The sequence below is a fragment of the Phalacrocorax carbo genome, chromosome 1 (genome assembly GCF_963921805.1).
Source record: "Phalacrocorax carbo chromosome 1, bPhaCar2.1, whole genome shotgun sequence".
Classification (NCBI taxonomy): domain Eukaryota; kingdom Metazoa; phylum Chordata; class Aves; order Suliformes; family Phalacrocoracidae; genus Phalacrocorax; species Phalacrocorax carbo.
In genome coordinates this window covers 75,321,384-75,347,919 of record NC_087513.1, presented here as the reverse complement: position 1 = coordinate 75,347,919, position 26,536 = coordinate 75,321,384, and the positions used below count along the sequence as shown (strand labels likewise).

General features: G+C 49.0%; 2 protein-coding genes across 6 annotated transcripts in view; one reads left to right on the top strand and one right to left on the bottom strand.

The window, feature by feature from the left end:
• Positions 1-1,101: 1,101 nt before the first annotated feature.
• On the top strand, positions 1,102-5,524 carry BHLHE41 (basic helix-loop-helix family member e41). 2 transcript variants are annotated; one of them, XM_064460335.1, is made up of 6 exons: positions 1,102-1,200; positions 1,393-1,496; positions 1,773-1,836; positions 2,112-2,219; positions 2,519-2,630; positions 2,757-5,524. In XM_064460335.1, exons 2-6 carry the CDS (start codon positions 1,435-1,437, stop codon positions 3,785-3,787), a joined length of 1,377 nt encoding a protein of 458 aa, XP_064316405.1. In that variant the 5' UTR covers positions 1,102-1,200; positions 1,393-1,434; the 3' UTR covers positions 3,788-5,524. The 2 variants fall into 2 exon arrangements, with proteins under 2 accessions (XP_064316405.1, XP_064316400.1); XM_064460330.1 differs by lacking the exon at positions 1,102-1,200 and having other exon boundaries at positions 1,289-1,496.
• Positions 5,525-23,493: 17,969 nt separating this feature from the next.
• RASSF8 (Ras association domain family member 8) overlaps positions 23,494-26,536 on the bottom strand; it is an 87,291-nt gene continuing 84,248 nt past the window's right edge. For all 4 annotated transcript variants that reach the window (XM_064460212.1, XM_064460204.1, XM_064460224.1 and 1 more), the window contains one exon: positions 23,494-25,857. In XM_064460212.1, the coding sequence (XP_064316282.1) occupies positions 25,736-25,857 (122 nt within the window). In that variant the 3' untranslated portion in view covers positions 23,494-25,735. The remainder of the gene's footprint in view (positions 25,858-26,536) is intronic.

Genomic DNA, 26,536 nt, shown 5'->3' with positions numbered 1-26,536 from the left:
CTGCTCGGTGCCGCCGGGTGCCGGCGCCTGCTGGCGGTGGCGGCGGCGGCGGCGGGGGGGTGGGTGGGGGAGTGCGGCGGGGGAGGGCCGCCCGGTGCCGCCGGCGGCAGTGATGTGGCAGCAGGTCGGGTCACGTTGCCGGCCCTGTGCTCGTACCAGTGTGAGACGGGATTAGGGAGGCGGCTGCCGGTGCCGCCGCCGGCGGGGAGCGGGGGCTGCGCGGGCGCGCCCGGCGCGCAGGGACGGGGGGGGGGGAAGCGGGGGGGGGGGGGGGTGTTCCCGCCCGTCCCCGCCCCGTCCTGGGGATGCCGCCGCCGGTCACGCTGCACCGGTGCAAATCCTCTCCCAATGTCACCCCCTGCACCCCGCAGGGATGCGGGCTGCCCGTCAGGAGGGCAGCGTCAACGCACGGAGATGTTTATTTTATACGCATACGTATTTTTTAATACATATATGTGTATGTATATGCACATATAGATCCGTACGTACATCAGAAACGATTTCGCCGCTGTCGGGCATTGCAGGCGGAACCGGCGCCCGTCCAAAGGTCGGCGGCGGGCGGTACCAGCGGGGGGAGAGAGCCGGGGAGCGCCCGGGGCGGCCACCACCGCACCGCAAACAGCACGCGTGTGCGCGCGTTCGAGCCCACGCATCTGTAAATGTATATAAAACGTATAACAAACGTGACATCTCCTTCCCGCCCCCCCCCCCCCCCCCCCCGGGAGAGGCTGGCGGCTGCCCGCCCCGCTGTGGGAGTCGCCTCGCCGTAGGGGCAGCCGGTGGGACAGGGGGTCGATCCCACCACCACCACCACCGTGGGCACATTTTCCACGGGCGGGTCTCCTCCACGAATACAAATAAAATGATAAAAATGGAAAAATAACAAAACCACAATAATTATGGCAGTAATCGCGAGGATGAGAGCGGTAACGGCGTGAGTAGTGATAGCACGGGTGGGGGAAGCCGCTGTCTCGCAGGGCGGCCCCCGGGCCGGCGGCGGGGACCCCCCCTACACACACACCCCCCCCGTCCCCCCACCCCCAACCACCTCGGCCCCGCCCCCCGGCCCCGCCCCCCGCCCGCCCGGCGCGCGCCGCACGTGAGCCGGGTGCGGGGCCGGCTGGCGGCGCGCGTGCCCCGCGGGCAGGCACGGGGCGGCGGGTGCAAAGTGGCGGCGCAGCCTGCGTGTGCCGCGGGCGTGTGCGTGGGGAGCGGGCGCCAGGCGGGCAAGGGGAGCGGCGGCGGCAGGGGCAGGGGGGCAGGGGCTGGGGCTGGGGCAGGGGGGGACGCACCGCCGCAGACTTTCGCCACTGCACGGGGAGAGGGGGACGGAGGCTGCATGTGCGCAGCGTCGCTCGCGGATCTCCCAAGACTGATCGCAGCATCCCGCAGGCTCCGTCAAAAGCAGCGACGAAACGTCAGCCGCTGCCAGACATGGATGAAGGAATCTCCCGCTTGCCGGAGAGGCAGCTACTGGAGCATAGGGATTTTATAGGGTAAGGCGCCAGGGCAGCGTCTCCGTCTCGGGTCTCCACGGCGTTTCGTCTTCTCGAGAAAGTGCCGTGAGGCTGCTGGAAGCGGGGCCGGAGCCCCGGCGGTGCGGGGGGCTTCGCCGCCCTCCGCGGGCGGACCCGGGCGGTCCCTTGCCCGGCCCTCCGGGCAGAGGGCTCGGCTCCCGGCGCCGCGCTCGGGGTCCGCTTGCCCACTCGAGGAGGTGGTGCTCGGCTGGCTCTCGCCCTTGCCGATGCTGGATCTTTTGTGTTTTCCTCCAGGCTGGACTACCCTTCCCTGTATATGTGCAAACCCAAAAGAGGCGTGAAGAGGGACGAGAGCAAGGTAAGAGTAAGTTTCTGGGGCTGTTCAGCGCTTAATTGGGGTTCGCGGAATTTTACGGCGCAGCTTCGCTCCCAAGAGCATCCCCGGGGGCTGCGCTTTTAACTTCCCCCCCCGAACTGCAAGCGGGTTTACGAGCGGGCCGGCACGGCGGGGAGAGCGGTGCCTCGGCGATAATTTGCGCGACATGTGGTCGGCGTTACATTTGTTTTGGTTTGGATCGGCGTTCCGAGGGGACTCTGTCTAACGCTTGGCTTTTTCCGGCTTTTGCTAATTAGGAAACGTATAAACTGCCACATAGACTGATAGAAAAGAAGAGGCGAGACAGGATTAACGAATGCATTGCCCAGCTGAAGGATTTACTGCCCGAGCATCTGAAATTGACGGTAAGGTGCAGAGGAGGGTGTACGTACGCGCAGATGCAGGCGCCGGCAGCCTGCCCGCTGCTGCGTAGCCCCCAGGGCGGCGGGGGTGCGGGATGCCGGGCTGCCTGCCTGCCTCCTGCCTGCCTGCTTGCGGCTGCTTGCGGCTGCCTGCGGCTGCCTGCCCGCCCGCGGCGGCGGCCCTGGCCCTGTCACCTCTCGGGGGACCAGTTTCCCCGAAGTTAGGGGGGCGGCGTTAGGGGGTGGCCGAGCGTGTGCCGGCAGGTAGCCGAGCCGCCCCCCGCTTTCCCTTGCCTTGGCAGACGCTGGGCCACCTGGAGAAAGCGGTGGTGCTGGAATTGACTTTGAAACACTTGAAAGCTCTAACAGCCTTAACGGAGCAGCAGCACCAGAAGATCATCGCTTTGCAGAACGGTAAGCGGGTCCCCGGGGGGGCGCCGCCGCAGGGGCGCACCGGGGGCGGGCGGGGGGAGGCGCGGAGCGGGGCAGCCCACGCCGGAGCCGCGGGCAAACGCTGTCCCCTCTCGGTCTCCCCCGCAGGGGAGCGGTCCATGAAGTCTCCCATGCAGGCCGACCTGGACGCCTTCCACTCGGGCTTTCAGACGTGCGCCAAGGAAGTGCTGCAGTACCTCTCCCGCTTCGAGAGCTGGACCCCCCGAGAGCAGCGATGCGCCCAGCTCCTCGGCCACCTGCACTCCATCTCGTCGCAGTTCCTCCCCGGCCCCCAGCTCCTGTCCCCGCCGCCGGGACCCCTCAGCAAGGGATCCTCCTCCTCCTCTTCCTCCCCGCCCGCCCCACACTGCGCGCCGGGCCACAAGCCGGAGGGCCAGGCTAACTGCGTGCCCGTCATCCAGCGGACTCACGCCGCCGAGCTCAGCGCCGAGACCGACACGGACACGGACAGCGGCTACGGCGGGGAGGGCGAGGCGCGCCCCGAGCGCGGCTCCGCGGCGGCGGCGGTGGCGGCGGGGTCTGGGGGGCCGCTGCCCGCCCTGGCCATCAAGCAGGAGCCGTCGGGGGACGACTCGCCCCCCGCGCCCAAGCGGCTGAAGCTGGACCGGGGCGGCAGCCCCCTGCCCGGCCCGCCGGGGCTGGCGGCGCGGGGCGCCGAGGCAGCGGCGGCGGCGGCGGCGGCGCTGGTGAGACCCGACGCCGCCCTGCTGGGCTCGCTGATGGCCCTGGGGGCGGGCGGCGGCGGGGCCCCCTTCGGACAGCCGGCGGCGGCGGCCCCTTTCTGCCTGCCCTTCTACTTCATCTCCCCTTCCGCCGCCGCCGCCTACATGCAGCCCTTCCTGGATAAAGGCAGCCTAGAGAAGTATCTGTACCCCGCCGCCCCCATTCCGCTCCTCTACCCGGGCATCCCGGCCCCGGCCGCCGCCTCCTTCCCCTGCCTCTCCTCCGTGCTGGGCCCCGCCGAGAAGGCGGCGGCCGCCGCCGGGCTGCCCCCAGCGCCCCACCTCCTGCACCCCTTCGCTGCCGCCGCCGGGCTGGCCGCGGCCACCGCCGCCTCCGAGCCCGGCGAGGAGGCGGAGGCCGCGGCCGCCGAGGAGCCCGGCGCCGAGGGCCCGTGAGACGCCGCCGGCCGGGAGCCGCCGCCGAGGGGCTCCCCCCGCCGCCGCCGCCCTCCCCTCGGACCTGGCAGCCCCGCCGCGGGGCGGGGAGGGGCCGTCGAGCCGGCACCTGCGCCCCCGGTTGCCTCACGGAGGGCAGGGCGGCGCCTGCGAGGGGCGGCCGGGGCCGGGGCCGGGGGCGGCGGGAGGCCGGGGCCCGGCCCGGGGGACCCCCGCGCCCCGCTGCCCAGGCGGCTGGGCACAGCCCGGCCCCCGCAGAGGACCGTCATGGATAAAAATTTGCTACTCAGTATTTTTTTAATGTTTGGCTTTATAAATGCATAAATACGTTAAGGAAAAAAAAAAAAAAAAGGAAGGAAGGAAAAAAATAGTAAGGATACTTTTTTTGTTCTCTCTATAAGGTAACTTAAATGTTGCACCTTATTTGGAATGGGTTTATACAGTGTCCCTAAGTCCCACTTGGGAACTTGCACTTGTTGTCCGGGAGCCCTGGGTGGGTTCGGGGTGCGGGCGGCGGGGCGAGGCGAGGGTGAGGAGAAGGGCAGGCCCCAGCACCTGTGCTAGCACTTTATCGAGAACTGGAGCGAGGACGGATGGACCCTGAGTCCAAACCTGCAGTGCCTTGAGCACCCGGGGATGCCGCTGGCTCCAGCGAGTTTTGGGTGTGCAAGGGAAGGAGGGTCGGACCCATCATGTAACCTTGTGTTCATTCATTTATTTTTTTTTTGGCTGAGTTATACAGGTGTGGCAAGTGCATTTGTTCTCACCCTGTCTTTTTTTAATTCAGTATGTTCCCAAGAGGTTTTTCCCCCCCAACCTTGCTGTATAAAACGAATGTTTCTGCACTGACCTACAAAAAGAAACCCACCCCACCACCCCCCACCCCCTAAGAAAACACAGAGCAACTCGTCAGCCTGAGATCATTTTATCCTAAATTCCGAACGACACAAGCTGGAGGCCGTAGGTGAACACCTCACTGTGCAATCAGAAATGATTAGACCGGTTGGGGTAAGTTTCCCGTATGGGTTCTCCCCTCATCCCATGCTCAAAACACCGCGATTTCCCTTTCTGGAGACAAACCAGACGCCAGATAATCACGCAGATAAAGCTTTTATAATAAGGCTTAAACCAAGACCTTGCCTAGATATTTTTAGTTTGTTGCCAAGGTAGCACTGTGAGAAATCTCACTTGAATGTTATGTAAGAGGTGAGACACAACAGCCTGGCGAGGAGCGCGCAGGAAGCCGTATCCGGGGTCTGTCAGTCCGTTTGGTGCATCTGCTGCTGCTGTTGCTACTGTTTGCCTCAAACGCTGTGTTTAAACAACGTTATGAAAAAAAAAAAAAAAATCTTACCGGCCTACAGAGGGGCTGTATGTAAATAGTTGTTAATACATCCAATTAATGATGTCTGACATGCTATTTTTGTAGGGAGAAAATATGTGTTAATGATATTTTGAGTTAAATATCTTTTGGGAGGATTTGCTGACAAAGTTGCACTTTTGTTACGATGCTTATGCTTGATACAAGCTTATGCTGTCTTAAATTATTAAAAAAAAAATAAATCCTGTCTGCAAGAAACGAGCTGTTTTAGAACAGTTTAGTACGTGATATATTAGAAATCGATCTTTATATTCAGTATTTTCCAGCACTCCATGAATTCTATTATCTAAATATTTCCACACTATTTTGTGATTAAAAAAATTCTTACTAAGGAATAAAAACTTTAATACACAAAATGGGGTTGTCTACTAATTAAGAATCTTATGATAATACGTAATAATGGGTGCACTGAGCTTCAAAATGTATGATCGTGCGGCTGACGATAATCATCTAATGCCTTTTCACATTTTTAACCTCGGTCTGAATTTGCTTGGTTTTCCTTTAACTTGCTTTGGCAAACTCCACTTCGAGGCAGGCGTGTTTCGCACAGCAAAGTGCAAAGCACGCGCGTGGACCGTATGCGTTTTTTCCCGCCATCTACTTTTCCCCTCTTCTTTTTGCAAAGTATTAATTTTCTTTTCAAAATTAACACTTTACAGCCCTGGTGCTGCATGGAAGCTAGCTTTTTTTCACAACGAGCAGACTTTACAACTTGTATGACAACCCAGTGATGTATCATAAACTCTGGAGGAAATGATGTAGGTCCCAGCTAGGAAATCCTCAAGGAAAAACGGAACATTTTGGGGCAGGGGGAGCGCGAGGGGGAATAGAGTGGTGGGAACAGGCAAGTAATTCACAGCATGGAAACGCAGCACCCTAAAGGCTTCCACAGATTTAGTGTCTGAGCTGCCGATCACCTTTTTCTTTCAAAAATTCCTCCTGTTCCAGAGGAATAAAATTAAGAAAACCCTCAAACGGTAGCCAATGTTTATGTAAGAGGGACGCCTGAGGGAAGCGTCTCGCGCTCCCTCTACCGGTTCCTCGAGCACCAAGAGCGCCGCGCGGGCAGCTGCGCGGACCAGGAATGAAGCTGGAAGGCAAAGGCAACAGAGAACTCCCAAGACTCATGTTGATCCCGGCAGTCCTTTGAAATACAGGAGGAATTGCGAATTGGGTGAAAAAGAAACGCTCCTTTTAAACTGTTCGAATCGTTAAGAAGTAGGTATATGCCTTTTCACACGGGAGCTATACTAAAACTAATTCCTATTAGAAAGCGATAAGATAGAGGCAGGCTACCTGTACAGATACCAGCGGACACACAGAAGCGCTTTCTTCATAAAGGGATGATAATGGACCGAAGGCCACTCCTTGCATCAGCGTACCTGTTGAAATCAATTATTTGTGGTCTGAAATCAAAGCTTATCAAAAAGGTAATGGAAAAACCTGCGTCTGACTCCAGTTGGCTTTCAATCCTGTTCCGCGCCTCGCATTAGTCACAGGAACGAAAGTGAACCGGGTTCAACCCTTCCACTCGGTAACTCGCCAACCACTTTACTTTGACCTGCATACGTGAACGGCTTAACGCTGGTTACGCGTCCGGAGTTATGTTGAGATGAAGGTGCTCACATGCTCCAACTCCTCATGCTAGGGAGGGAATCGGCCTCAGTGAGCGCGAGGCCCTTCCTACTGTTTTATTAGGAGAGTACTAATAAAAGTACTTCTACTTCTCAAAAGAACCACACTGGCCACGAACAACTTGGGTGGTTTGAAACCCGAGTGTGCGCCAGGCTTTACGTCTTGCTCAAACTTCCAGCCTTCGGGAATATGAATCAGTTTAGATTTCATTGGGCTATAAACCTAGATCCTCCTAGGGTTTTATCATTTTCAGTATTTACCATGTACAATAACAGGAAGGCTTGTTTTTATTAGCCCTTGGAATAAACGTGCCAAATGACTTCATGCCAAGTTGCAGCATCAGTGGAGTCTATTAAATTTTATTACATAAAACATAAAGACAAAATATGTGTGTTCAGATAATACCAGTGCCTAACAAAAGCAAACACGTGGAAAAAAGGGTTTGTAATTGAGGCTGATAACCCACTGCTGCTGGAGGCAAAAGGCAAATGACAGGAGGGACCCTGCAGTTAGCTTTAATTATTAAATTCCAGTCTTCTTCAGATCCCTTTGAAGCCTAAACCAAATCGCATGATTCGTATTTTCTCGAGGTTTAAAAATATCATACCAGCAATGGACAAGAGCTTGACAGGCTTAAATATACATTCACTTATGTGGAAGCGCATATTAGCAACACTTGTTATTTCCTGACTACTTTCCGTAACCCTCTGACACATGGACTCTCATCTGCACATCTCAAGAGCCACGAGGGCAAGATGGGTGCTACGTTTACTGTATACGCTCGAGTACATCCTCTATTTTCTCATAAACCACAAGATAAGGGATGTAAGCTGGCAAATGTATTTTCTTAAGCAATAAACTTTGAAAACAGGTCTTATTTACCCACTATATTATAGCGGCTTGAAAGGCTCCATTATGGTGCGTTAAATAAACACGGTTGAGACTGTTAAGCCAATGGAAGGTAATATAATGTACCTCCCACTGAAGGCAATGACAGTTTTATGTTTAGAAGGATTACAGTTACAGAACTCAACTCTCAGCCCTGTTTAAGAAAGGCCTGACCTACCAATTAAGTCAATGTGGGTCCTCGAGCGTAATGGGCTTTGAAGTAAGTCCTAAGTCTATCTTTTGGGGCTTGTTTGTTTCATTTTCACTTCTAGTCAGGGCACGCTGAATATCTTCACCATCCAGCACGCCTGGGGACTGTCTGCAACATGCGCCTCAGCACTGGTAAACTTATGGTCTGCCCTGTACCCTGGGTCTTGCAATGCATTTCCTTTTCCCTTCAAACATCAGCCCCTGGAGTCTCTGCCTTCTTTGAGAAGTTTCCTGCCTGCTAGTTGCAGGAATGAATTTGAAAGCATGACCTCAAAGAGAACAAGTCACAAAAATGCTAAATTTCCTCTCCGCAAAAAAAAGACTTCGATCTTTTAGAGCCCATTTCACTCAAGAAAGTCCGAATCTCTGTTTACTATCTCTGGGTATACAGCAGTCTCAGTAGCTCACTGCAAAGCAGCAGAGAGAATCCAGTGGCTCAGCTGCCACTAGCAGCGGCCACACAAGTCCTAGACACGTGTGGGCTGGACGTGAGCAAGGGTGAGTTGCCACTGTCGCTTCACTCTGCATCCTTCCTGTGGCTACAGCATTTCAGTCCTCAGGGTTGTCAGTCTGTCACAAATACTAAACTCATCGCAGCCTCAATTACAGCAGTGCCGCGGGCTGCACAGAGCTGCCCTGCCCCTGGCCGAGCAGCAGAAGCTGTTCTGCCTCACTGAACTCACGGGGGACCCCATGGCATCACACCTGCTGCTGCCGCTGCCCTTTCCTGGCGTGCAAGTGCACCTCTTCCTGGCTGGCGCTCCTGCTGCGCCCCAGACATCACCTGTGTTTTGGAAAGCAGGGACTGCCATCCCAGGCAGCTCTGCTGGGCCTTGGGGAGTTCTTCTGCATCCATAAAGGCCCGCTGGTTGTCAGGGTTTTTTTAACTTCCATGTATTTTTAAAGCTCAGTTTCTCTGTCCCCATTTGTTCTGTTTTAGTTTAAAAGCAGGTGCACTGATTTTCACTACAGATTTTTTTGACCTCAGCTGAGATCTTCTGGGATCTAATTAGAAATGCAGATTTGTTCCCTATTAGAAGTGCATCCACATTCCCTTCCCCTCACAGTTCATCACAGCCAGGTGCTTGGTCTAACAGAAACTACACGACACGAACTAGCACAAATCCTTGACAAGTGTTTCGGGAATTGGTCCCCTCAGTCCTCCGATATCAGAAGCTCTCTGAGTGCAGGCATCTGCTGGGTATTGCTGGCTGCATGACTGAAGCCCCTCAGCCAGAAAAGGGAAGCAACTCCTGATTTCATCTTGCTTGTTTTGCTCTCAGAGCTCAAAGGTGGGTCTAGCTCTCATTCTAAAATACTTCCATCCAGACCAAAACCTGGAGAGCCAGTTATCAAAAAGGAAACACTTGTGGTCAAGTCACTGTCACAACTGAGCAATTTCTAAAGAACAACCCCAGGAAAGCAGCTATGTAAATACAGCACCTTCTTACTCAGCAGAAAATTGGCTCCCCAGGTGTGTTTGGAGTAATACCTGCACTACAGAGCCAACTCAGCTGACAAACACTGAAGTGGATTCTATTCTCACTGTACTTTATCAACAAAATTGCTAAGGCTCCAGCCCTGCAGTTGGTGGCAGGCGGGCACACAGCTTTGCTTACATATAATGTTGTCTGCAAAGAAGCTCGTATACATGGGAGCGGTCGTCCATCTGCATGGTCCTAGTCAGAGCATTAAGGGCTTCGGACTTGGTTAGAGCCCGCTGAACTGACTTCAGGTTTGGATCCTGCGAGCACTGACCCTGTATTCCTTGTATTTCTGTGGTATGGAGATCACAGCTTCCAGTAAAGGTTGTAAGACTGGGCCCTTAGCTTCCAGCTGCCGGACCTACTTTTCTCCTTGGCTGGAATACGAGTACCTCCATCAAAAACAAACAGAAACACTCATAAGCCACCGAGGGCAGACTCTGTAACAATAAGGCAGCCAGAGATGCAGAAAAAACACTTTTCTTGGCAGCAAGATCTCCAAATATTTGCAGGAGTAGCAGTCAGAGAAACAGAACGCCTTTTTTTTAATGTGCAAGTTGTACTCTTTTCTGCAAGTGACCGAGAGGCTGAAAAGAATGGCCCTCCTAAAAATGAAAAATCTTTTATGTTATGCTTGTAAAGCAAGAGACTGGCTTAGCTAATCTGCGTTTGTGCCGATGGTAGAAGAGGTAAAGCAGTGCTGCGGTACTTCCGAGTGCACGGCTGGCTGCACACCTACCTCTGTTTTTTAAAGCCAGCACCTGAACACACGCGTTCGGGCTGGATAACAATTCTGGGAGACACGGGCACGGAGCCCGACGGGGGAAGAGGTCCTTCAGGTTGTTTTGCCAGAGCGCTGTCTGCATTCCCTTTATAGTTTTGCTCAGGCACCCAGGACGCCAGCAGCAGTCGGTTTGCCGCGGCAGCAGGGGATCAGACCCGCCTCACAGAGGAGACCACCGCGATAGGGCCTACCTCTGAGCCCCGCAGGGGGCCCCGCAGCTCGGCGGGAGGGCCGAAAGAACCGCCCCAGCCCTCCCGGTCCCGCTCCCCCACCGCCCCGCCCCGCCGCAGCCCAGAACGCACGTCCCGCCCCTCAGGCGGCGGCAGCCACCAACGGCCGTCACGCGCGCCCCCACGTGACCCCGCGCACGCTGCCCGGCACGTGCGCGCGGGCGGCGCCGGCTCGGGGCGGTGGCGGCGGGGGGGGGGGGTGCGGTGGGGTGGGGAGAGGGGCGGGGCCGCGGCGGTTCACTGGCAACGGCGCCGGGCGGCGGGCACGCCCCGCCTGGCGCGCTGAAGGCGGCCGGTAGCGGCGGGCGTTACCTCAGGCTCAGGGGCCCCGCAGCGGCTGTCCTGAGTGCTGCGGGGTGCTGAGGCGGCTCCGGGCTGCCCCTCCGGCCGCGTCTCGCCTCGGCTGACGGCGGCTGCGGGTCCTACCGGCCTCCCTCCCAGCGGGGAGAGCCCATCTGGGGCGGGGAAATCTTCACCCAGAATTCGCCGCCGGGCAGGCGAGCCCGTTACCGGCATCGATCGGGTGTTGGCAGTCCCGTGTGGGCTCGGAGGGTTGATGGTCTTGTGAGGAAACTGATTTTGCCTTTGAAAACAAAAAAATTGCCTTAACAACCCCCCACACACACACTCCCCTGAGTGCACCACGGTGAAGCAGCACTCGTGGCCTTCGGACTGTGTCCGTAGAGCCAATAACGCCGGCAATGTCACTGCAGATTAGGGGAAATGATACGTTTTAGCGCTGCCTGGGGACAGCATTCAAGGTTTAAGACAAGCTGGATCAGGAGTTCTGGCATTCAAGAGTTTTGCTCAATGCATTTTAAGCAAAACAGAATACACTATTATGCAGGTGTGGAAAAATTTGGCTTTCTTGTATAGAAAATAACAAAGACCAAGAGGTTTGTAGCCCTTGAGGGCATCAGCTGGAAGGCTAATAAACCATGATCAGGAAACTCCTTAGCAGAGGCTGTGTTTTCACTTTAACTCTTCTCAAACAGTAATGTTACTGTGAAGGTCTGTGGATAGAAGCGAAGCCTGATCTGTAGGGGAAGGTAAGACCTTTTGTTAGCACAGCTGATGCTGCTGGAAAACCATACTAGCTTTCAAGCACCCCGGCCTTTTTGTAGCTTCACAAAAGGACTTTAGCACCAGGAGTGCTTAACACCTGTGCAGAATCTGCTTACGCATTTTGTATACCCGAACTTTTAATTTATTTAGGAGCTGCCAGTCCTCCCTTATCCTGCCTGTCACTTACCCAGTACTCCCACATACGTGTGCTTCTGAGACATACCTCAGAAAGCCCAAGGCTGGAGGACCGTGAGTGGGATCCCACAGACCCTCCTGCTTGGGCCAGGGAAAGGCACTGACACCAGCCTCAGGCAGCTCCCGCTTGTTTGTTTCCTACCACAGCCACAGGCCCCAGAGCAGTCATTGGTCCTGGCTGCTGCGGCTCACACGACACAGTCTGGACACAGGAGCCACTGGGTTCTGCATGAAAGCCACAGCCGCCCTGCGGACAGCTGCCTGGGACATGAATTCACTACTGCCAGCGGGACCAGAAGAGAGCCGCACAAACTAGTTAATAGGACACATCTGTACCCCCTGCCTGCTCTGGGCTTTGATTGATTATCACTGCCTTCTACTTAGATCTCGGCCCTAAAGCCTTTCCCAGAGGTAGATTTGCAAATCAGTGCATTTTTCAACAGCTGAACTAGATTTGCTACCTTTATTTCAAAATTGTTGGCGGTGCCAGCACTGCCCATGTGGCAGGGGAGACTGCAGCGGGAGGCAGCTGTTGGACAGCACAGAAGGATCAGAAAGTAACATGGTCATCTGAGAGGGGCAACCAAGATTCTAGCCCTGCTTTGCAGAATGTTTATGCATTTTACATTACAGACCCGTAGGAACACACCCAGACCTTCACAGGAGCTGGGGTATGAACTGGCACTCTGGTTTCCTCTTCCCCCAAGTGAAGACCCTAATCAATAAGATAAAGCTATTTCTCAGTAAGTGACTGCTTAATTATTCTGTGATTAATGTGATCTAATCATAGAATGACCTAATTGTGATCTAAGATCAACGAGAGAAACAGTACACACGTCTCTGAAAATAGCTTTTGGCCAGAGCCTTCCCACAGGGAGCAGGAGATGCAGAGGTGAACCTCCTTGGAGGAGGAATATTCAATCCCAATCACCTACAAAGAAAGAAATGTTCTAGTTACCAAACTATTATTCAAATGCGGGGCTGCTCATCTTCCAGCTGCCGCTTTTTGTGTGAAGAGCAGTGCCCTCTGTTGTTCTAGAGAGAAGCTGCTAAGCGTTAGGGAACTGGAAGCATGAATGTGAGGTCTGTTCATTTCTTCCAGTGCTGCAGACTCTTAAAGATGCTCCGGTTTCGAAGTCCAGGCAGTTTGCTGGGTCTGTCAGGCTGAACGTGCTACAGCCGGGACTTCGGTTTCCAGAGTGAATGGGGAAGGGGGCATCTGTAGAGGGGTATGTACCAACACAAGCAGGAAAAAATGTTTGATATCAGACTGCTTAAAAAATAGGAAATATGTGTAGAACAGGCAAAAACTGCTTATTACAGGTGCTACCAGGGTAACTGAAGAGTACAGGAATTTGTATGGGCAAGGGCCAGAGTTAAGGCTGCCCGTGCATCCTTCAACATCTGACATCTGAGAGAGAAGGAGCTACCATGGCGTAACAAGCTGCCATCATTAGACAACCCTTGTGGGCACTCCTAGTCCATCAGAAAAATGTGATTGCATAAACCCAGGCTGCACGTGTTCCTGCTCCTTGGCACTACAGGGAGAAGTTGTATGCTTGGATTGTGATTTGTTCTACTGAGCAGAGAAATAAGAAAGTAAAGATACATCTGTCTGTCTGCAAAACGTGAAGTAGCTTTGCAAAATGCCTAACACAACCGGTCACGGGGCCAATTCCGGTGTTGTAAATTACGAGGTAAGTACAGTTATTTAAAATGACCTTTGAAAGTAATCTGTGTGCCATGCCCCAGGAGCCATCTGTGGGAAGTGTGTTCCCATCAGCGTCCTGCCAGGCCCAGAGGGTATTTCCAAGAGTCCAGCTGTTTGCTGTGATTGCTGAGTCTGCAATAACTTTTTAAAAGTACACAGTAAGGTCACGGGGTTGCTTGAGTTTAGTAACCCCAGGGCAATAAGTTCAAAGGGGTAGAGGGCAATTCAGTTGCCTGTCAAGTCGGTGAAAAGGTTATGCGTGTCCCTTTTCTTTTACTCAGGGATCATCTGTACCTTCTCCAGGAACAAAGCTGCCTGCTCTGCAATGGCATGCTGGTGGTTTAGGGCCACCCTAGCATTTTCCTTAGTGGGTGTAGTCAAATCACATGTATTTGTACAAGCCTGGAAAGAGGGGATATCCTCCCTTTCCCCAGATGTTCCCGATGAGCCCATGTGACAGTGCCTTCACGAAGCATGCCTGCCCCTTTGGCTGGAGGTGCCTCCACATTACAGGAGAGTCTCAACCTTCTGGCTGGGCCGGGAGGAGCAGAAAGGCAGTTCAGAACCATGGTCTCACAACAGCGTGCTGCACAGCTGAGACCCTTTTTTCCTTCTGATCCTTCCCCGTAATCAGTGCTGCAAGGTAGGTGAAACTGCAGTTCAGCCACGCCATAGCGATCTATAGCAGGAACACCACTGTGAAGTGCCAACTTTTTTGGATGTATGGTTTCAAACCACTGTAGTTTCATGGGTGGCTTCAAATTTAATCACAGTTGGGTCTTTCTAGTTTCGCTGCATGGCTTTTCTAGCAAAACAGGTAACTTATGTATGCTGACAAGAGAAGCAATAAGCACTAAGTACAGTTACCTGAAGAAGAAATCAGAACATGCTCAAATTTTTAACCGCAAACACAGCCACTCCAGAATTGCATTGCTCACATAGAGCTCCTTTCACTAATATCCTTCAGTTACTTTTTCACCTTCTGGCTTTAATCAGACATGGAGGCAGCGAAATGCGGTGAGCCCATCTCCTGTGCATCAGAGAGCGCGTGTGTTTCTGTGGCCAAAATGAGATGGAACAACGCCAGGGAGATTTCCCTTATTCTTAGTTCAGGCTCTTAAGAGTATTTTACATCTTGAAGGTGAAAAACAGAGGTAACTGGAGTCCTGATGATCTGTGCGACCAGAAAACACAAACCTGACACTTCATCATAGAATAGCTTGTTATTATTGCTGTTAATTTCCACTTCCCTGCTTCGCAGTCCTTGCCAAAGAACTTAAAACATACGGGCTTAATTCTGCAAGGAGCTGAACTCCTTTTGCATATGCTGAAACCAGTGTGCTAAAAATCAATGGTAGATGAAGACACTAATTTTGCAGAGTACAGCTTTAAGTTTGAAACAGAATAATTAGATCTCAAAGGTAAAAGCTTTGTTGGTTGAACCCGGTACCACACTTGCAAAAGGAGAGACTAAGAATCACTTCTTTTGAAGTGCTTAGATTGTTTAGTTTGGAAGGGAGATAAATCCTCTGCTATCGGGAAGAGGTTTAACCTCTGACTGAAGGGTTAGGGAAAGCTTCCCCTCCCCATAGGTTGCTTTAGTAATTCCAGACCAGGGTACTGTTTACTGTTGAGATGCCTGTGCCCATTCAGCTCTTGCTATAGAGCCTGACTGAACTGGCGTTGGACAGCTCTGTATTTCTGTGTGATCAGAACAGACTTTTTAGTGAAAGTTCCATACACAAAAGTAGGTACAGGGAGAGGAAGGGCACGTACTCCTTCGGTGAAGGCCCTTCACCTCTCTGGGCCAGAGTTTCCCAAGCTGACAAAAGGGGTATTCAATGACTTGACTACATACACCTATCTGTGTGTGCATATATATAAAAAAACTGTATATACCTGGGATGATTGTTATTCAGTGACAGTAACATAAGAAGATAGATTTGATTTCTTGGGTGTAGCTGTACGCTTCTACGGGAGAACTTATCTTGGGCCACATATCTCCGGGACACAGGGCTCTACCCACCCTGGGGACAGTGATGCACAGACATCAATATGATGGATACAAAATGTCCGTTTATTTAGCTGCATCACACGCTTATATAGCTCTTGCGCTTCCTGTTCCTGCCACTCCTATGGGGAGGAGTCTATCTTTCCGTCACATCCCGTAATCTTCCGGTCGCCGATCCCTGTCTATTCCCCTACACTTGGGAATGTCAGGCTGTGTTCCAGCAACGAACAAAGATATGTCAAACAAGCAATTTCGCTGGGTACTTGCGCTTCTTAGCCTACCGAGTCTGGTTTTGCGGTTGCTCACAGCACCCAAAGTATGTGCTTGTCCTGTGTGACTGCATGCCTGGGGCAGACCAAGTCCATTTTTCCTACCAAAGGAGAGATGTGTTCCTAGAAGCAGGTGCTTCTTGCTGTGTAGTCCTCAGATGACCATGGACAAAGGTAGCAGCAAGAACTATTGAGCAGGACACAAGATGAGCCTGATTATTCATTGCCTTTTCAAATACCAGCAGCTGCACCAATTATTACCTAAATGGGTTCAGATGGCAACACCTTAAAATGACCTTTAATCTCAGAACTGATCAGCAAGGTTGAGTCTCTGCGCTTGGGCATGCTGAAGGGTGCTTATCCTGTGCAGCCTTCCAGAGCAAGTGCAGCTGAGGTGGTTGTTAGATAATTTATTTGGAGCATGTAGAAAACACTGGAATCGGGAAACGAACAAAAAAAAAAAGCACCCTCCTAAAATTCTAACTCTTGCACGCTTTTTCTCTTCAGCCGCTAATGCCAAAGGGCATTTAGGTATCTACAGACAACTGTGAAATAGTAACCTGTCGCGGTGGATTACTGATTGCTTGCACATTGTTAGAACATCATCACACTTGTGGAAACACTGGAACAGTGAGGACCACCAAGCAAATCTCAGCCTGCTCAGTCAAAGTTTCTATCGATTAGGTACAACACACTCCCATGTAGCACTCGCCAAAGGATTTAGGCTGCCTCTTGTAACAGCATCACTTTGCAAGAAGAATGGAGTTGAGCAAAAGTTGAAATGAGGACGTTTTATTCCTCTACTTGCCTTTTCTTTTTACCCCTTTAGAAAAAGAAATCCATTTAAACTAAACAAGAATTCACCTTCAGAAACCTCCAACTCCCCTAGTGCATCTACATTTTGCTCTCAACATAATGTAGAACTAACTCAGAGCAACTTCTTGTCATCCTCTTGGTGCGATATAAAAATATACTTCATTGCAATAGTATTTAGATGGCACAGCCAAGATCAGGACCACGTTGCTCTAGGTACTATCTGCCAAACGAATAGGAAGCGAGATGCTGTTCCCCACAGGCCTTGCAGTATATATAGACAAAGTCGAAGGGGATGAAGCAGTATTATCTCAAAGCTTACGGCTGGGGGACTCCAATCCAGAGGGATTACAGTAGCTTGGCCAAGGTCATAAACAGGAAATCTGTGGCAGAGCTGGGAAATGAAACAAGAACTTCTCGCTCCCAGGCAAATATGCCAGGCACAGGGTAAGCTCTAAAATGGCATGCTTCGACCCAGATCCGTACAGGTTTCACCAAGCTACCAGGCCTGAGCTCTCCTCACGGAAACTGCAGGAATCGCATCATTTGTGCATCAGCTGCATGCACACCATGGCTGAGACATGGTTCCTTATAAGACCTATTGTATCCTTTCTGAAAGAACATATTTAAAGATGTAATGTTGCCTATTTTACATTATTCTCTATAGTGCTATATATGCCTATAAAACCTGCTTTTCAACTAGCTTCGTGGCTGCGCTGCTGCAGGCATACCAGCGTGCATTGCTGCCCTCTCGTGTAGGCCTTGTTGTAATTGCAGCGATGTGACAGAGTTGAGGGGACAAGATTATCTGGTGCCCTGCATCTAGCATAACCTTTCATACCAGCTGTACAGCTAACAGACATTTTACTGTTCTCATTCAGCCGTGTCGCTGCCTCGTCCACGCTGGTTTTATACACGAGACAAGCTACATGGCCATGGAGAATCCTGGTCATAGCCCTGGTAACCACGATGCAGGTTTGCAAGGTCCAGAGAACAGTTAAAGTAACTTAGTAGCAACAAAGCATAGTTAAAGGGCGGCTGGTGTTCTCGGGTTTCTCTTCAGCTTTCCAGAAGGGGCAGTTCTACCTCGTTGATCAAAGTTCACCTCAGGTGGATTGTGACAGCTAAAGTCAAATCATCGTTTCTGGGCAGGTGACATTTAATGGAAAGCAATTTGGTACACCAGATAAAAGGGATATGCCATTGCAGGTTGTGACAGGTATCATTTTATGAGAAGTTTCATAGGCAACACCAAAGAAACTCCAGTTATTCCCCACTTAAAGGCTGGCAACAGCTTCTGATGGTACCCTGTGATACCATGTCACTGGCTTTAGAGCTGGATGATTCCTTTCACTTTCCATCATGGGGGTGGCGAAAGGGACTTCAGGGCAAGCATGAATCAGGTTAAAGTTGTTTTACTTGGTGTACATCCATTCCCCCCCCCCCCTTTTTTTGTTTGGTTTTGGGGTTTTTTTTGGTTGTGTGTTTTGGTTTTTTTTTCCCTAACCAAAAGCCTTCCCTTTTGAAATACCTAGGTGGGTAACCATTGGCACTCATTGTATTCCACTGGACAAAGTTTTTGGTTTTGTTTCTTTAAGTGGACTTTTCATAAGCCCAGCTGGAGCTCTTCTGAATATTTTTCTTCAAATCTTTGCTCATTAAAAAGAAATAATAAAAAAACCTTTTCTTCCCTTTACCTTGACCCAGGATTGAATATTGGATCTTTTGTATTGCATTTTCTCACTAAGTCTTCCAATTACTCATTGCCTTCCTTCTTCTGCAGAAGGGTGAAGCAAGACAAAGTGCGTAGCTGAAACAACAGGCACAAAATAGCATAGGCAAAAAAAGATGCACAGAAAGGGGAAACTATGGCTTGAACAATAGCATCACTCTCTGTTTTGCAGGAACAGTATATATGAAAGCAAGCCATTGGGGAACAAGCCAATACACAGGTAATTAATAAAGTGATTGCATTGTAGGACATAGCTTATAACTTGCAGGACAAATCCCATTCATCAGTGTGGTATGGTACAGGAGTCCATCCTGTTGATTGGACTTCACATTGTTTTCGTAACTCTGCTTCCCCTTGACATACCTGTGACTTAGAGGGCTGGAGACTGAAATTAAAGTCTCATGTACTTAACCCATGTGGACCAAAGCAAATACTGGAAACCAACACCCAACTGCCAGCTCTCGCAGCTGAAGGCCCATTCTGCTGTAGCTGGATTTCAACTCCTGGATGACTGAACAAAAAAGCGTGATGATACTGCGATGACACACTCTCACGCCACAGGCGATTACAGAGACCCCTGCGGCCTTTCTGTAGCCATGGGTTCAGATCAGGAAAGCCTCTCTGGAAATCAAACTTCAGTTTGCACGAGGGACAGATGTCTGTCTTAGCCAGGAGTCAGTGCAGAGTAAATACACATTCACGGGAGTAAAACACCAGGGCCGTCTGTATGACAGCAAGGAGGTTTCTTGCCTGGGGGAGGCACACCAGACCCACCAGAAGCGGCACAAGGACACCAGCTGTGCCTGAGTTGATCAGACGAGTGGCGAGGTTGCTCAATTAAGTTTATAATTTTTGTCTGCACCAAGTTCCTTATTGCGCTACCACATGCCAAAAAGGCTCTTTTCAAGTCACTCACCGGACAGTAGCTTGTGTTTAACCGATCAACCCCACAGCCTGCTGACCTGACAGCACACAGAACAAGGAACTCGATGCAAAGGATGGAAAAAAATACACTACATACCCACCTGGAAAAATGGAACAGAACAGACCTGCTGAGATTGTCTCCATCCAATATTTCTGGAGAAAGTTAATGATGAAGCAGTGGCCGACCTAGAAAATACTCATTAACGCTAGCTACGATACCAAAGGTAACAAATATATCGTTTTCAAGAAAGGCAATAATGGGGACCGTTAGTCATTGTGCCCTGCTTCAGACACTAGACAACTTAGTTGAAACAATCATTAAAAACTGGGATTAGAAAGAAATACCACCTCACTGACAAAGATGTGATAGGCAGAAGAACTCAGTACAGCTTCTAAATGAAATGGACCACCGATCTGGTCTGGTTTTGCAACTCATTAGAGGTCCAGTTACACTGAGCCAGTTAGCTCTGCAGCAGTCGCATAAATACACCACTTCGTTCTTTAAAGGCAAAGCAAAAGATCAGAACCATTAGCTGTAACCCTGGCTCTACTGAGTGTGCTGGGAACCCTTAGTTACCACAAAACCCAGCCAGCTGACCTGCACAGAAGCAGAACAGGGTACCTTTCAGGAGCAGAGTTCCTCTATGACTTACACAGTCTGTCCAGTATGAATGCCACATGCTAGGGTTTCAGTGAAGCTCATGACATTCTTTGTCTTATTGCCAGTCAACAGTGCTACTACCGTTAGCTCATTTCTCCGCACACCTAAGGAGATGAGGCTCCAGTTGGCTTAGGGAAAGCCATTTTGGGGGGGATATTAGTCCAAAGACTGCATTTGGATGGCTTAAATCACAAGTCCCCAGCTGTAGCAAGTTCCCTGCCTTGATTAACTCAAACTATCTCAAGCCATCTTCACCGGCCCTCCAGTCTTCAGCACAAGGACTAAACCTCAACTGGGTCTTCAGTTCCTTGTTTAAAGCTGAATTTCCTCCTGCTCCCTGAAGCATCTGTGCACCTTTTATGTGTTGCGTGGAGATTCCATACATGCAGTTCCTCTCCCTGATCACTTCCAAACAAACCCCTGCCTCTGCATTAAGTTACACGTCCCCTGAGTTTCTGCCCAGTTCTGATTTTCAGGATTAATATTAATCTTAGTAACAGTTCCTCAGCTGAAAACAAGCTACCCCATTCCCTTACAGTTCCTGGGCTGTATCCAATTAAAACGCAGCATGTGAACACTTCGCAGTAGAGGACCTCTCTTGTCTTCCACAGAGTCCCCACACCAACCAACTGTATGTCCCACATCTCCAAGTAAACTGTCATTTAGGAGTGTCCATTGTGTCCTAATGCTCAACACAGGGCCACTTCTGGAAGCGTTTGAGCTCTAGGCACACCGAGCATTACCTTGGCCTGCTTTCAGGCTCGGTGTTCTTCAACACAGAGCCCCAGTAGCTGTATCACGAGATGTACGCGAGATGTACACTGCAATTCCAGCAAACCATGAACTATAAAGACCCAAAGTTTCAGAGGGGAATTTATTGTATGGGAGCATATCCAATATCTTTTGTCAACCATTCATGAGAATAATAAAAAATAGAAGCTTTTTAAATGACAAAAAATATAGTTACATATAATACAGATTTTCATCTTGCATTGAAGCAGAGCAGTGATAGAATGCTCACTTGTGTTTTCACAGTTAGTTTGCGTTGCTTCTCTAGGTTAAATCATCAGCAACTCAAATCTTCCAGTCAGAACCCCTCGTTAGTAGTTTCACAGGGTGATCGTGAGGGTGAATGTTCTCAGCATTTTGATACCCTTTACAAATAGAGCAGGCACTCTTGTTCCATCTCAGAACTACTCAAATTTTCAGAGGTACCAGCTACGCTTGAAACAAGGCATCCTTGCTGCAACTGAAAGATTTTTGTATCAAAACATGCTTTTAGGCCCAATTCAGAAACACATCTATGGAATACTCAAGAATGTGCTTAAATCCCATTTGGTTCAAAGGGCTCCGAGTTGATCCGTTGTGACCAGCTCTGCTTCTTCTGCCCCTCACAAGCACCGCACACACACTGGCAGGAAGCACCAACCAGTATCTGGTTGCACGTGTAAGTTGCTTGCAAGACCACAAAGGATTCAAACATTCTTCAGCACTCCGTTTAGTTGTGACCAAAACGCGTTCACTGCATACATACATTTATTTATATATTACACACATCCCTAACCCCTCCCCACAATATTATTGCAATAATTCTTTGCTGGTATAACAGTTTACATACCAAGTTTCACTTAATTAGTTTTCTATAAACATAGGAAAGAAACAAGCATCTGAAGAGAGCTAGAACAGCTTTCAATCAGTCACTATATTGGCATTGAAAGCTTTATTTTGAAAACTTTAAGCAGCAATACTGAATAAATAGACAGAATGATTGTTTTGTCATCTCCATACAACTGATGGCCTTCATCCAAAACATTAAAATACTGTAGCAAATAGAATAAACATGCATGTTTCAATGTTCTTAAAAAAAAAAGGTGTAATACAAAAGTAACACTTTGACACTTATTTTAATACAGTACAGACCATTAGAGACTATTTTCTGGAAAAAATATCTGAATACAGTTTTGTTATTTACATGGATAATTAAGGCCCAATTTACTCAAGTTAATGCACATCAGGAATTTATATGCTTCAAGATAACTCACTAAAAATTACATGATCAGGTATTTTGCTTGTACTCATATGATCACAGTTCACTAAAATAATGCAATACTCTTCACGCTAAAAACAAGGCAATTATTGCCCCAAGAGGAGATTTTTATTTCACTAAAGGATCTTTCCCCTCTTACCTCACCACGAAAGCATGTTTGCATATTGCTAATGCTAGCGGTAGCTGTCATCTTCCAGAACTTCCTTCCAACTTGCTAGGGTTTAAGAAAGTACGTAATCTCAAAGCTAACATACCGTTTCCAGAAGCAATTCAGGCACTTGGGAACCTAAGTCCCACTGAAAGATAACGGGAGGCAGGTTCCTGGCTGACTTTTCAGAGTGGGACTTGGGATTCTCCGTTCCTCGGGCATTCAGAATGTTTGCCTTAACCTTAACCTACTGGCTTCTCAAACGGTCAACCCGCCCTGCCCTTTTTCCCTAACAACATAGCATCACTGGCAAAAATAAACTGTATCCTCATGGATGAGAGAGGGAACACAGTTAATTTCCATTAGTAATAAATTACAGGAGTTCTCCTTATAAATTCCCTGTGCACTGGAAAACAGTGCTTGTGTACTCAACTACTTAACACAGGCAAAAAAACCCATTTTTATCATGCTGGCCAGTAAATAATATGGCACTTGTTAAAATTAGTAAGTGTAGCTTCCTTTCTGCTAATGCCCCATTAGTAGGTTTGAAACACTTCTGAAAATGATTTTTTCTACATTTGTAAAGAAAGATTGAGGTTCTGCAGTTGATCGGAAGCAAAACTCTTAATACCATAATGTGAGGAATTTTTATAACTGTAATACATTGTTCAATTCACATTTAATGCAAGGGCATGCCATTTATTTTGGTTTATTTACAGAGAGGGTGAAAATGCTACAGAACTTTAACCTGGGTGAAACTCAGTAAGCGAGAGGAGTACGGTGGGGGCAGGGGAATTTGTCAGTGTCTCACAAATGACAGGTTTGGATACCAAAGCCTCTCCTTTGCCACAACAGTGGCTGAAGCTGTAAACGTTTTTCAGATCACCTTGACATATGCTAAAGCCCTGACAAGGAGGGTCCGCTCAACAATGATGCAGTGGCCTGAGCCGGCTCCAGGCTGGCCCTTCTGTCAAACAGCTGCTGCAGTCAGCAGATGCTATTTTTTACCTTAAATGGCAAATTCCTTCCTTGATTCTATTGCAAAGCCACACCTCAAGCCCTCCAAAGCTGCTCTTCCCCTTCCTTTTAACCCTTTTCCTCCTCCCTCCATCTTAAAGAATAACCTGGCAGAGAAAGAAAGCAGTTTTTATGAAGCAAGAGCCCAATTCAGCTCAAACTGACATCTGTGGGAGATGGACCAGTCAAAGTATGATAAAAACACTAACTGGGTAACTATGCTGATCTGCCTTAAAAATACTTCCCCTCAGTACAAGACTGAAATTGCAACAGGCTTTTCCTTGTGTTTCCCACCCACCCCCATGCAGCATAATTTGGGCCAGACTTTGCAAGGTGCTGAGTGCCTCAGTTCTCTAACATCAAGAGGTGCTGAAGATGCAAGATATCCACTGGAGAGGGTCATTTTATTTCTGTAAATTGAACCCAGAATGTAAGGCATATATGCTCAAGTACCTTGGACAGATATTGTCCCCAAACTATGTATATTTTACACTTTTACACTTTAATATATATACACACATACTTTTTTTTTTTTTAAATACAAAGTTATGGGCACAGTAAACATGAGCACAGAATTGTGATAAACTAACAGTAAAATCTGTGAGCACTGCTAAGATCCCTCAGGTAGGAACATCTCACTCTCCAGTTTGCTCACAAGGGGGGAAAAAAAAAAAAACCAAAAACCAACCCCAAACTGAAACAAAAAACCCAACAATAACCAAAAAAACCCCAACCTGATAAGTTAAACAATAAAAATACAGAATCCATTTGGAAATGTCCTTTATATATTCACAGCCTTATCTGTTGCTGTTAGTCTAAATACAGCAGCATTTTTAGAATATATGATGCCATTAATAAGTTGAAAGGGAAAAATGCGCTAAACACTCAAGAGTCCTTCATCTTCTACTATATCTTATAAAACTTCCATTTGTCAGGAAGCTCCTTTTTCAGAAAAGGAAACTTCAGTTTATCTGCACATCATTAAATCAGCACAAGAGGATGCCAGGAGTTAAGAATTCTTAAGTATTTTTCTATGGCAAAAAGCTTGGAGTTTCCTACCAGTGGTAAAACCCTGACCCTACACCAAAGGCATCAGGAGCTCTGTCCTTTTGCCACTGACTGAAGTTCAGGTAACCAGTACTGCAGCGAAAGCACAGTGACCCCTCTCATGCCAAGGGGATCTCAAAGGTGGGGGTGACAGTATGAATTGCTGTTAGAACAGGAAATCCAAATGCAACTAGGTAAGGCCCATCCCTTCTTTAACTCATCCATGAGGCCAGCCTCCTGACGTGCACAGAGCGTCCCACTGATGCCAGTCACTTTCTCTACAAACTTGGTGTCAACTTTAGCAATCTCATCTCAAGGCCTGTAACCAACATGCTACTTGGTAGTGTTTCACTTTCTGCATGGAAGCCATTTCGTCTAATCCTTGCTTAGCTCTGATTGCATTAGGGTGACGTCAAGGTACGATAATGTTCTCTTCTCACTTTTTTTTTTTTTTTTTTTTAAAAGTGGCTACCAAATGTGTGAATTTTCTGTTTGTAAGCTTTATATTCTGTAACTGACTTCTTTCAAAGGAAATAAGGTCTACCATTTAACACTGGGGACCTGGCATGAAATCCTGGCCCCACTCAAGTCAGGAGAAGCTCTGCTATTGACTTCATGGGACTCTGCCAGGTTTCTTCCCTCCACAAAACTTGAGTGAATTTTGGAAGGCTGGAAGAGAATGCTCATTTGTTTTGTGTTTTTTTTTTTTCTCCTCCAACAGCAAGATTTACTGCAAAACAAGAACACTGTAATGGCTAGTGGAAAAAATAAAGTACAAAATCACACACAGTGAAAGCCTCTTACTCTCTTTTGGTAAGATATATGAAGACAACTTCTTACGTTGTTCTTTTCTCAAAAGGCATATACAATGTGGCAAAATATTTCAAATATACATTCTATATAATAAAATATCATCTAACTAGTGCATCCTCAATCATATGCTGGAAATATTTTTACCAAGCTAAGGTTCAAATTCCATAAATCTTTTGAACACCAGGTGCTTCATTCAAGGCAGATTCAACAGCAAGTAAATCCCACAAGCTCACTTTTCACACCTTCAAGGGTAGCAATGGATGGAACATGACATATTATGACCCACAATAGAAATTAACAAAGTCAGTGGTGAGAAACCATTTTGATGGTTCAGCACTTCACAGGACTCTGCACTGTGAGTTGTTGTTCTTGATCGGATGGCTGAGGGTTGTACACGCAAATTAAAGTCACCTTGTCAGACTGACATACAGCCATACGTGATTATTCACAAGTTAAAAATAAAAAATATAAAAGGTCAACATTCACACGTCCATTGATTAAAGGGAATAAATTAAACCTCAGGTAAGTTGCATACATGGTTTCCTTCACCCTCAGTCTTTTATTTATGCCTATACACGGAACAATACTTTCCCAAACACTTCTTTAGTAGCAAAAACAAATGAAGGTTTTTGCGCTCTAGCTGTGTTGACAGCAAGTTCGTCCTTGCCGATTACGAATGGAGACAGTTCCTCTGTCTCTTTAGCATCAGTGCACAGGGTATGGCTCCAAGTGGTGTGTTGGAGGAAGAAGAAGAAAAAAATATGGTGGCTTAACCGGAAAAAAAAACCCAAAATCTTCTTCCATTCATCATTGGCAGAATAAAATAAAAGTGTATCTTGTCCAGGGTACCTTGCTAGGTCCTCTCCAGAAGAGGAATGTACTGTCATACATAAATGCCCTCTGGGTTGAAACCAGACGACAGGGGATTCTGTAGAATCCGAAGGTTACTGGGGAGCTGTCTCGATGAGCCAGGGCGCTTCAGTGACCCAGACTGAAATGTTGGCTCTGCACAAGAAAAAGGGCAGTTAGAAAAGTCATCGTCACGAGTGATGCCTGTAGAACACCTCTCTTCTTCCTGCTTAGTGCAGCGCGTGCTTAGTGCAGTGTAGAAAAGCTAACACCATGTACAACAAAAAATTCAAATGCCTGACGAGGAAGCGGTGTGATCTGAGGTGCACACGTCCTACTCATTTCAAAGCAGAAAGATACACCTACTCAATATAATTACCCTCCCACAAGGAACATGCACACGGATACACGCAATACATTGATACAGTAATATGCAGAAAGAGCTTGTACCTCAAGGTAACTCAAAGCTTCAGCTTCCTGCCCACTTCAGAGAAGCTTCATAAAAATGCTGACATTTAAGGCCCGGTTGTCTTTTCCTCTTGCTCCACCTCCCTACCCTCCCGATGCCTTTTGGTTAAGAAGTTTTCTGAGAGGAGGGACAGAACCAGCTATGGAGAATGTTGAGAGAAGCAGGCCCCTTGCAAGCAGAGCGCTGGGCAAAGCGCAGCACAGCAGAGGCTGAACCACAGCAAAGGAGTTTCTGCTTGTGCCACAGTTGTGACACACGTTCTAAGTGCTCCCATGGAAATTCTGTGCTCTCTAGGAAATTCTGAATTCAGATGCGGGCACGTGCAGAATGCACTGATCTCACTAGGGGCAAAGCCGATTTGCACAT